General features: G+C 38.9%; 1 protein-coding gene across 2 annotated transcripts; it reads left to right on the top strand.

The window, feature by feature from the left end:
* Positions 1 to 277: 277 nt before the first annotated feature.
* On the top strand, positions 278 to 11,908 carry LOC107824277 (uncharacterized). 2 transcript variants are annotated; one of them, XM_075235409.1, is made up of 3 exons: positions 615 to 754; positions 10,696 to 10,828; positions 11,093 to 11,908. In XM_075235409.1, exons 2-3 carry the CDS (start codon positions 10,815 to 10,817, stop codon positions 11,832 to 11,834), a joined length of 756 nt encoding a protein of 251 aa, XP_075091510.1. In that variant the 5' UTR covers positions 615 to 754; positions 10,696 to 10,814; the 3' UTR covers positions 11,835 to 11,908. The 2 variants fall into 2 exon arrangements, with proteins under 2 accessions (XP_075091478.1, XP_075091510.1); XM_075235377.1 differs by lacking the exon at positions 10,696 to 10,828 and having other exon boundaries at positions 278 to 754.
* Positions 11,909 to 12,175: the final 267 nt, after the last annotated feature.

The following is a 12,175-nucleotide window of genomic DNA, read 5'->3' as shown; positions in this document are numbered from 1 at the left end:
ACTCAATGGGTCTCGTATCTGTATTTTTTGAGAAAAAGAAGGAATGGAGAAGAGAAAGAAATGGGAGGGGGAAAACGAATATGGTCAGATCTTAGGAATTAAGGGGAGAGAGAAACGTGAGATATATGAATACCTTTAATTAAGGAGTAAAAACTGCCCATTAATTAGACCCTTAATTAAGTATGGTATAAGATTGATAATTTGATATACAGGTTTATAATTAAATCAAACCTTAAACATTGAGGGTAATAAAGTTTCATATATATACACAGCAAACCCATCTAACACATCTTGGGCCGATAAAATAACATGGGTTTGAGCATGGTCTCAACTAAAGTCAGCCCAACCAAACTATATCGGCTTCACAAGTCTGTTACTCCCCACCAATTCCGGTGGTGGCGACGGTGACGGCGCGGCGGCAGTTTTATCAGTTTGGAGGTTCCCCCTATTCAGTTACTGTTGAAAAGACTGAAACTTTGTAGTAGAAAATAATGGGCAAGGGAAGAACAAAAAAGAAAGGAGGTGGTACAACATCTGGGTCAATTACATTGAGAGAAGAGCTAAGTGGGAAGAAGAAACAAAATCATGTAAATGCAAAATCAATGCTGAAATTGGAACATGTGAAGAATCTTGCTACCTGGGTCAGCGGTGAAACTTCCATACATTCACTTGGTGCATTCTTTGGTCAGAGATTAGCTGCTTCAGCTGAGTCCTTGGGCGTTCATCCTGACCCCTCTTTGTTTACTTGTCAAAGGTTTGCTCTTTAATTTTTTTAATACCTTTTTTTCACCTCTTTAACTTCACTGCATACACATTACCCTCCCCAGACCCAAAGGTGGGATTACACTTAGTTTTGATGTTGTTGTTTTTACCTCTTTAAGCATTCTTGAATTGTTTTACCTAGTTAAGAGACTTGTTTTGATTTGGTGACGGCTTAAAAGTTGGACCTTGTTCACTGTGATGAAAGTGTTATTTGAACTGCGTTAAGTTATATCTTGTTTAATTTGAATTGGGAATTAGCATGGACTAGCTCTGCTTAATTGAGCTCAGCATAGCTGGTTCCAAACCAACAACAACAGCCTAGTATAATCACACAAGTGGAGTTGGGGAGGTTAGATAGTGGGCGACCTTACCCCTAAAGTGAATGAAGAGAGGTTGTTTCCAGTAGAGGGCCCTCTGCACGAGTAAAAATGAGAAAAGATCAGTAGCAACATAGCTGGTTCCAAACCTAATGAAAAAAAAAACAAGGTTGCAGTAGGTTGACGGCTAGTGGGAAGATAGTCTTTAGTATGATGATCTATAGATATTGAATTAGCCTGAATAAAGAAAATTAGATAGGAGATTGAGATTCATACAACGGACTCCGTCTAGTTTGGTATTGAGGCATAGTTGATTGATGTTGAATTAAATAGATTAGTAACTGACCTCGATTGCTGTTTGTTATTGTAGTAACTATCTTCTCAATCAGAGAGATAATCAGTTTGATTTTTGACTTTACAAGTAACGATTTGGCTTTTCCTGTGAAGAGTTGGTTATAAATATTTCAAATATGTTAGTTTCGGGACTTGCTATTCTGGTTGATTTATTTGTTGGCTGTTTGGTGTCCCTGATGATACTTTAGAGTCCCTTTATCTTCTCTCAAAAGGGTCACTTGACAAGGTACCTATGGGGTCTAGACCCATACCAGTTGTCGAAACATTTCTAAATATAAGGAACGTGCTGTGTTGCAGAAATGTCCTGATTCCTGAAGTCTAGAACTATTTGGTTCCGTTTAATATATCTGGTTATTGAACTTCAGCTTGGTACTTGTAGTTATGTGACAAAATACATAGATAAGTGATTCTTTCATGTCAGTCACATCTTTCTCCAGAGATTGCTCTTGTATGGCTTGAAACAGGATTGTCGATTCTTTCAACAAAGGTTTCAAAGAAAGTGAAAGAAGCAAAGTGGAATAAAGTAGGAACTGACTGTAATAACCCAAGATTTTTAATAAATGTACCTTTAAGTTAACTTCTTAAGTTTATTGTGTTTTACTTTGGATGTTCATGTAGTGGAAGTAAACTTTAGAAGGAAAAAAAAAAGTTTCTAAAAAAGTTGCCCGTCACTCATACGCTTCTCTAGGAGTTAGGTCAACAATGAGATCGACCTATACTCTCCTTTTCTTTTATCTTGCACTTTCAGTGTAGGATATATACGTGGATGAATGTTGATAACCTGTTTAAAATTGGAGTCTGGATGATAAATCGATAGGATTTGCTTCATCGTTGACAAGTTTTCCCTAACTTGTATTCTTTCACACATTTCAATTTACTTCAGTGTCGAATTTTCTGTATAATCTCAACAATACATAACGTTTCATGAAAATTTGAATATATATGTTTTAGTTTGTTCACGTTTCATTGAATTTTAGCTTGCAATCGAGCCATAAGGACGTCTATGTATTTTCTTCCCACATGCATGCTGATATTTATGTTGGGCTTTTGATTCAAGGACAGATTGATTGATGATGAGGCTTAATTGTTTAGTAATTTGTGTAGTTGTGTTAGTAACCCGTGAAACTATGATTATGTTGCTCGAATTCTTCAAAAATGCCATCTGGGTGTGTGTCTGATTTATACAAATGAGGAGTAATCAGTCAGGGAACTTCTGAATATTATAATATAAATGGAAAGGAAGTATAGAAGAAAAATAAAGGAAATGATGAAGTAATGACCTTCATTGTTAATGTCGTGTCCTTTTTGGGTAGGTACAGGTACTATATATTATATTAGAATTGTGAGAAGGCACGGGAGAAAATATGATATATTGATATTGTGTGTGATGCAATACAAGAGGTGCTATTTATAGCTACTCTATACAAAGGGGATACTACTCCTATTCCAATGTGGGACAATTACATAGCTATCTCTAACACTCCCCCTAAAGCCGGAGCATATAAATCATATGTACCGAGCTTGAAACATATATAATCAATGCAAGGACTAGTGAGGGACTTGGTGAAAATATCTGCAAGTTGATCATTCGATCTCACAAACTTCGTAGTAATATCTCCTGAGAGTATCTTTTCTCTGACGAAGTGACAATCAATCTCAATGTGTTTAGTTCTCTCATGAAACACCGGATTTGATGCAATATGAAGTGTAGCTTGATTATCGCACACAAGTTCCATCCGACTGATTTCACCAAATTTCAACTCCTTGAGCAATTGTTTGGTCCAGACTAGTTCACATGTTGCCATAGCCATTGCTCGGTATTCTGCTTCTGCACTAGACCGAGCAACTACATTCTGTTTCTTACTTTTCCAGGATACCAAATTTCCTCCTACTAAAACACAATATCCAGACGTAGAACGTCTATTAGAAGGTGATCTTGCCCAATCAGCATCCGAGTACCCAACGATCTGCTCATGACCTCGATCCTCAAACAGTAATCCTTTACCTGGAGCCGATTTTATATACCGGATAATGCGGACAACTGCATCCCAATGACTATCACAGGGATAATTCATAAACTGACTTACAACACTCACATGATAAGAAATGTCGGGCCTAGTCACTGTGAGATAATTTAATTTACCAACCAGCCGCCTATAGCTTGCAGGATCGCTAAGCGGCTCCCCCTGTCCAGACAGAAGTTTAGAATTCGGATCCATCGGCATGTCAACAGGCCTGCAACCTGTCATCCCTGTTTCCTCAAGAATGTCTAACACATATTTCCTTTGAGAAATAACAATACCTGAGCTAGATTGAGCAACCTCAATACCTAGAAAGTACTTCAATCTGCCTAGATCCTTAGTTTGAAAGTGCTGGAAGAGATGCTGCTTCAGATTAGTAATACCATCCTGATCATTGCCCGTAATAACAATATCATCAACATAGACTACCAGATAAATACATAGACTTGAAGCAGAGTGGCAATAAAACACAGAGTGATCAGCTTCACTACGAGTCATGCCAAACTCTTGGATAACCGTGCTGAACTTACCAAACCAGGCTCGAGGAGACTGCTTTAGACTATAAAGTGACCGACGCAAGCGACATACAAGTCCACGAGACTCCCCCTGAGCAATAAAACCAGGTGGTTGCTCCATATAAACCTCATCCTCAAGATCACCATGAAGAAAGACATTCTTAATGTCCAACTGATAGAGGGGCCAATGACGAACTGCAGCTATGGATAGAAAAAGGCGAACTGATGCCACTTTAGCCACTGGAGAGAAGGTATCACTGTAATCTAGCCCAAATATTTGAGTGTATCCTTTGGCAACAAGACGTGCCTTAAGTCGATCAATCTGGCAATCGGGACCAACTTTGACTGCATAAATCCAACGACAACCAACGGTAGATTTACCTGAAGGAAGAGGAACAAGCTCCCATGTACCACTTGTATGTAAAGCAGACATCTCGTCACTCATAGCCTGTCGCCATCCTGGATGAGACAATGCTTCACCTGTAGACTTAGGGATGGAAACCGAGGACAATGAAGATATAAAAGCATAATGGGGAGATGACAGACGATGATAACTCAAACCAACATAATGATGATTAAGGTTTAGTGTGGTCCGTATACCTTTTCAAAGTGCAATCGGTGTACTAGGAGCAGGATCCGCAGTAGGAGCCGTGTCAGGTGCAGGACGAGAACCAGATGGGCCTGATGTAGGGCGCGAACGACGATGATAAGTCAAGAGTGGTGTTCCTGTGGCTGGGGAACTAGGAGGGATAACACTGGACTCCTCAAAAGTTGGTATGGGTGAAACCTCTGTGGTTGAAGGTGGAGGAGGATTACTAAACTCCTCAAAAGTCGGTATAGGTAAGACCTCAGATATGTCATGGTGGTCAGCAGAAGTGACATCAGTTGTGAAGAAAGGTTTAGACTCGAAAAATGTGACGTCAGCTGACATAAGGTACCTATGAAGATCAGTGAATAACAACGATATCCCTTCTGAACACGAGAATAACCAAGGAAGACACACTTGAGAGCACGAGAAGCTAACTTATCTTTCCCCGGGGCTAAGTTATGAACAAAACATGTGCTCCCAAAAACCCGAGGTGGAAGAGGGTATAAGGCTGACTTGGGAAACAATATTGAATGTGGAATCTGACCCTTGATGGGAGATGAAGGCATCCTATTAATCAAATAACAAGCTGTGAGAACTGCATCGCCCCAAAAACGCAGCGGAACACGAGACTCAATTAGAAGTGTGCGAGCAGTCTCAATAAGGTGCCTATTCTTTCTTTCTGCAACCCCATTTTGCTGAGGGGTATAAGGACAAGATGTCTGATGAATAATTCCATGAGAAGACATAAACTGCTGAAACTGAGAAGATACATATTCTAAGGCATTATCACTGCGAAAAATGCGGATAGAGACACCAAATTGGTTTTTGATTTCAGCACAAAAACTCTGGAATATAGAGAATAACTCAGAACGATCTTTCATTAAGAAAAGCCAAGTACATCTTGAGTAATCATCAATAAAGCTAACAAAATAACGAAATCCCAAGGTTGAACTGACTCTACTAGGACCCCATATATCAGAATGAACCAAGGAGAAAACAGACTCTGCATGACTCTCAACACTACGCGTAAAGGAAGCTCGGGTATGTTTCCCAAGCTGACACGACTCACAATCTAATCTAGACAAACTGGATAAACTAGACACCATCTTTTGAAGTTTGGATAAACTCGGATGTCCTAAACGTCTGTGGATTAGATCTGGAGGATCTGTAACTAGACATGTTGTGGAAGGACTGAGCGAGTTAAGGTAGTAAAGACCTTCTGATTCACGACCTGTACCAATTGTTCGTCCTGTACTGCGGTCCTGCATAATAAAAGAATCATCAATAAAATATATACCACAATTGAGGGCACGAGTCAAACAACTAACAGATGCAAGACTAAAAGGACAACCAGGAACATAAAGAACGGAATCTAGGGTGATAGAAGACAATGGGTTGGCTTGTCCAACTCCTTGTGCCTTAGTTTGACTTCCATTGGCTAAAGTAACAGTAGGAAGAGACTGTGAATATACAATATTCGACAAAAGTGATTTATTACCAGAGATATGATCAGAAGCGCCTGAGTCCATGACCCATGGTCCAAGAGTACTAGACTGAGAAACACAAGCAAAAGAATTACCAGCAATAGGAGTGTCAGTCTGGGAAACTGAGGCTACTTGTGGAGATGTTTGCTTACTTGCTCGATACTGAAGGAGCTCATTATATTCTTCTTTAGATACAGAAAAGCCCTGGTTACCTGTAGTCTCGCTCTGAGCAACGTAGACATTTTTGGGTGGACGGCCATTTAAGGAATAACACATTTCGCGAGTGTGTCCAAGTTTGTAACAATAAGAACACTTGAGTCTAGATCTCCCAAAACGACCGCCTCCTCGTCTATTCTCCATAGCTTGAGATGCCCGAACATCCACTGTCTGGGATGCAAGAACAGAGGAATCAAGTATCTGTGATGAAATCACTGGGTGACTTGGTGCTGCAGCAAGGCGAAGTAATCGAGAGAATAATTCATCAACTGTAGGGACAGTCGGACTCGCCAAAATCTGGTCTCGTACTGAATCAAGATCACGAGGAAGTCCAACGAGTGTAAGAACTAGAAACATTTTCTGTCGTTGCTTTTGTTGTTTTGACACACTAGCAGAAAATGGCATCAATGTCTCAAATTCCTCCATGACTGCCTGTACCTGACCCAAGTAAGTAGACATATCTAATTCTTGCTTCTTTAAGTTTGTCATCCGTGATATCACATCATAGAAGCGAGATATATCATTAGTGTATAACGTACGAGCCTTTGCCCAAACCAAATAACATGTCTGGAATGGCCGAAACAAAGGCATCAACTTAGAATCAATAGAACGCCACAAGATGCTACATAATTGAGCATCAATTTTTGCCCAAAGCGCTATCGCCTTTTCATCTCCTTCGCTAGACTGTTTAATCAGATGATCTTGCACACCTTGACCTTTACACCACAACTCGACAGATGAAGCCCAAGCTAAGTAGTTTGAACCTCCCATTAAAGGTTCCGAGGTAATCATAACATTAGAGTTTCCAGAACTCATGCTTTTAGACCCAAAAACATCAATTCCCAAAGACATCTTGTAAATTATTACTAAATAAGAGAAATAATCAACTGTAATCCACTGAAAATAGAGTAAGGAACACTGAACCAGAATAGTAAACTACTGTAGCAGTTGGAAAGTTACTGTTGCAGCCGGAAAATATTCAAAGTGGTCGGAATGAAATAAAAATAGTAGGGGCAGGATCGGAATTACCAGAAGACCCAACTGTTCTGAAGGAACTTTTTCAAAAAATGGCCGGAAGTTAACTTTTTGAAATCACTATTCACGCCGGAAAAATAAAAAAGTGGTCGGAATTTGGTGTAACCTGTATGGGTAGGCTCGGAATTGCAAGAGAAACAATCTGTCCTGAAGAGTCGTCGCCAAAAAATGGCCGGAAGGTGGCCCACGCAACGTTGGAACTTCGCCGGAAAATTTTCTTTGGACAGCTACAGTACCACCGGAGATTTTCACTGGGATTTGGTCGCCGGACAGTGACTACTCTTGTGGTAGTGTTGGATTTTGTGCACAACACTGACCGAGACAAAGCAGACGCAAAACAACTTTAAAAGTCGCCGGAAAAAAAGGGTTCCGGTGACTGATTTTACTTCCCGGAATCGCTGGAATTTATGCACAGCGATAAATCTCTCACGATAGTTCTGATACCATGTGAGAAAGCACGAGAGAAAATATGATATATTGATATTGTGTGTGATGCAATACAAGAGGTGCTATTTATAGCTACTCTATACAAAGAGGATACTACTCATATTCCAATGTGGGACAATTACATAGCTATCTCTAACATTTACATAGCTATCTCTAACAAGAATATGAAGTATGATGATATGTCCCTTAGAAGAACTTTTATGGGAATGATGAGTGATTTGTGAGATTGTGTAAATTGTTACCTTATTTTGTTTATCATGTACCATCCTTTATATTATTAGATGCCTTTGCCATGGAGGTCCAAACATTGTTGAGGGGAATCTTCTAGAGTCGTCTCAATTGACAAGGGTCCCTCTTACGTCTGCCATACCCCTGTTTTCATGTATTATATTCTACAACATGTACTCCTGCACTAATTGTTGAACCTGCGCGTTCTTGCAAGCCACTGAGTCTTGTTAAAACTTAAACCTAGAGCGCCAGGAAATGATAAGTGAGGTATGATGAATTAACAGAGTTGTACTTATTTTATTAAGCCTGTTCGAGTGAATAATAAGTGTTTGAATTAGATATAATCCAAGTGTTTCTTATCTTCTTGGGAAGTGGCAATCTCTTTATTTGAGATAGGGGTTGGAGGAGGGGTTAATTTAGGACCTCTAAGATGATAATTGAGCCTTTAGCTTGGAACCTACCTTTTGAGTGCTTCTGCATTGAACGTTATGTTAAATTGGATTGGAACTAGTAGCTAATTTTTCAGTTGTTGCACAAATCCTAATGGTAGATTTATACTAGTAATTTCAGGAACTTTCTGACTTCAATTTATCTGTATCATTTAGGAGGAGCCTTGACTTTCTGGTTTCATATGAATTCCATAGTACTGCGGGAGAGCCTTAACTTGAATGTTATTCACTTTCTACTTCTCAGAATCAGTAATAGTGCAATTGACTGGTTATATTTCCTTCGCAGAGGATCTTAATAATCAAGCGTCTATAGCTTTTGGGAGAACAACTCGAACAAGTGCCTTTCACATTCTGTGTGTCTTAACTCAGATTGCTCAATAAGCCAGCCATATTTACTACACTGCCAAAATGTCAATCTCTGTACATGGTCAACATATGCAGCACACGAACACTAGGCCATTAATCCTAACATGTACAGTTATGGACTTGTTATGAGGTTCCTGTATTAGTTACTACCCTGAATGAACATTCAGAAGTGATGATCAATGGTCGCAAATATTTAACATTTTTGCTGAGTCAAGCTAGTGAAAGCTCATGCTTGGTCAGTTCCTTAGTTTCTAGATACCTTTGGTGCTTGAAGCCTCAACCTTCTAGTGGATCCTATTGTTGAGGTGAGCCGCCGCATTATTCGTGGAGGCTGCCGTTTCAGCTCTACCTATCTTATATCTATTATTTCTTTCGGGTTTGCATGCCCGTCACTTAAACTTCTATTACTCCGTTAGATGCTCCACGGTCTTAGTATGGAATCTGGATTAGAGACTTATTATTTGAGTGTTCTTTAGATTTATAAATAAATTATGATTTTAGTCGAATAATTATTTCCTATTTCTCTCGGTGCTTATATAAAAGGTTAAGAGTACAGGAATTGGTTCGCCTGGCGAGTGGTATTAGTTGGGTGCCAGTCACGTCTTGGGGATAGTTTGGGATGTGACATTGACTTCCTATATTATTTTTCTTGAGGAGGAAACAATCAATTTTATTAATGACAAAGACCAAGTCCAAGATAATGCTAGGATGATAAAGAAGATATGAGTGCTTTCCCGAGCCGAGGGTCTCTCCGAATCAGCCTCTCTACTTGCACAAGGTGGTAAGGTCTGCGTACTCACTACCCTCCCCAAACCTCACTTGTGGGAATGGGGTATGTCGCTGTCGTTGTTGATAAAGAAGATATACCAATGTCATCCCCTGTCTATTCTTGTAAAGATGATAGGAATTGTATCTATGTATGTGTTCCATATTCTAGATATTCTTGTAGCTAATTGACTTTCTATGTCATTTGGTTATTCTATGATTGAGCTTAAAGTGTAATAAAATGTATGGACCAACTTTTCTGCATATTTTCCCATTAGATTTCTGCATATTCATATGATGGCTAACATTAAGCTTATCCAGAAAATCAAAAAAGAAAAAAACAAGCTCAGCATTCTGTTGACCTTCTCTATCTGTGAACTGATTTAAGAATTTTACACGGGTTTGGGAAACAGAGAAATAATCAGATTTTTTTGAAAAATAAAAAATAAAAAATAAATCTGATTATTTCTCTGTTTACCAGATTCCCACTGAATCCTTGATTGTTACTCATGTCTTGGCCTTTAATGACTTGTATCCTCTTCTACAAAGGTGGCATAATTGAGACACATTAGAATGATAGTTTGGACTAGTTTTGTTCATCCAGATCCTTAACTGGTTTGTGCATATGCTCTCTCACTTTGCTCAATAACTTTTCTTTTATCACTGTATGTTTAAATTCTTGCCACACTTTGACATCGTTTTTTTAATGTAGTTTGACATCATTAATTATAATATTATGTTCTTTTATCTAATATGGATGGAGACTTGTTAATTCTCAAGATGCTGCGAGAATGTGTAAACAAAATTTAGAAGAGCTAGAAATTTTATTTGTTATGCCTTTTAATTTCTGGGATAGGACAAGAATTGATGGATGAGGAAGAATACAAATGCGGTGGACATCTCCCAACAGTAATAAGTTTTTATGTTACACTATATCCTGTCAGGCAGTTTATTGGACTATATAATTCCGTCTATCCACGGTGTAAACACTGATAGTAACTGCATACCTTATAGCAATGCCTTTCTGTAATCCCTTTGCATGAATCATCTTGTTACTTTATAATCCATTTTGGTAAAGCAAGTGTTTGCTAATAGATACTGTGGCGTGGTATCAATCCCTTTCTATCAAAATAACTTTTTTGTTTAGTACCTAGGAGTGTCGCCAAGCGGTTAATGAAGTGAGCAAAACCAATGGAGACAAAAGACACTAGGTGATTTCTTCACATCTGCCTGAGTCTTGGTGGCCAAGGTCAACCGCTTGTACAGATGGGAGGTAGCAGGTACCTGGTGAAATAATCAAGATACGCAAAAGCTGGCCCTGACACCATTTTTATAATTATTTTTGTTTTGATTTCTCTAAAAGTTGGTTATGTTTGAGTTCAAGATGCAATATGGGCATTTTTTTACGATAACTGTCTGCATCATATACTTGTTTAAGGGACAATGTTCCCAATTGTCATGTTTGAATGAGCCATTGCCGACCACCCCCTTTTGTTATGAGAAAATTGAGGCTTGCATACTAACTTGTATTTGCTCTTCTACAGGTGTGAATCTATCCTTCAGTCTGGCTATAATTGTTCAGTACGGATCGAGAAGAACAAAAGAAAGGGACGAAATAGACGCAAGAAACCTGGTATTCCCCAGAAGAACTATGTTGTCTATGAGTGCCATTTCTGCTCACATCGTAATCTTAAGAGAGGAACCCCAAGTGGCTATATGAAAGACCTATATCCTGCCAAAACAACAACTTCAAGAGTAGACCCTACTAAATCAGCAACCCGAAAGTCTGAACAGTTGGATACAGTAGTATCTAGTATCGATAAGGCAAGAGTTGACCCTACTGAATCAGCAACGCAAAAATCTGAACAGTTGGATACGTTAGAGGCTAATATCGATGAGACAAGAGTTGACCTTACTGAATCAGCAACCCAAAAGTCTGAACAGTTTGTTACTTCAGTGGCTAGTACCAATAGAGATAATTATAATGCAGATGTAACGGTTTCATCTGAAATAGTTGGAGATGATCCTACCGCTAGTCCTGCAACTCCATTGTCGACAGTAACAGTTACTTCTTTGTTGGATTCTAAGAGGAAGAAAAGAAACAGAACAGGGTTCAAGAAGAAAGTTGAACCTCAGGTTGGTTCGTCTGCGACAGATGCTGAGAAAACTGTCTCAATATCCAGTAAGCGAAAGAGGAAGTCTTGGACTAGTTTGAAGGAAATTTCTGAAAATGAGGGTAGCAGTAGCAGAAAGTTCTCCAACATATCTGTACCATTTGTTCTTTGATTGTAATAACTATATTACTGTTTCTTGAGAACCCCTTTGGTGTTGATATATTAAAGTTTCAACTCTTCTTTTAAGTTTTAAGTAACCCGATATATCTATTTTAATTGACATGCATAAATTTCCATTTCTTTTTTTCACGAAGCTGAGTACTTTTCTGCTATTTCTTATAATTTCACATTTTTAACATGCTAAAGTTTTTAGGGACTTGAAGCTAATGCCTCATTAACTTTGTTTGGCCTTCAACTGCCCTTGCACAAATTTTTATCTTCACATTCACCAACAACTTGCTGGGCGAGGGTAAAAAAATAAAGAAATAGTTAAAGCAAAACCAATATAATAGA

The sequence above is a fragment of the Nicotiana tabacum genome, chromosome 1 (assembly GCF_000715075.1).
Source record: "Nicotiana tabacum cultivar K326 chromosome 1, ASM71507v2, whole genome shotgun sequence".
In the NCBI taxonomy this organism is placed as follows: domain Eukaryota; kingdom Viridiplantae; phylum Streptophyta; class Magnoliopsida; order Solanales; family Solanaceae; genus Nicotiana; species Nicotiana tabacum.
This window is presented reverse-complemented; position numbering and strand designations above follow the sequence as displayed.

Excerpts from the sequence above, each read along its gene's own strand:
- LOC107824277 (XM_075235377.1), top strand. The coding sequence starts at position 492 with ATGGGCAAGGGAAGAACAAAAAAGAAAGGAGGTGGTACAACATCTGGG. Across the intron at positions 755-11,092 it reads TCTTTGTTTACTTGTCAAAG|GTGTGAATCTATCCTTCAGT; the intron begins GTTTGCTCTTTA and ends GCTCTTCTACAG.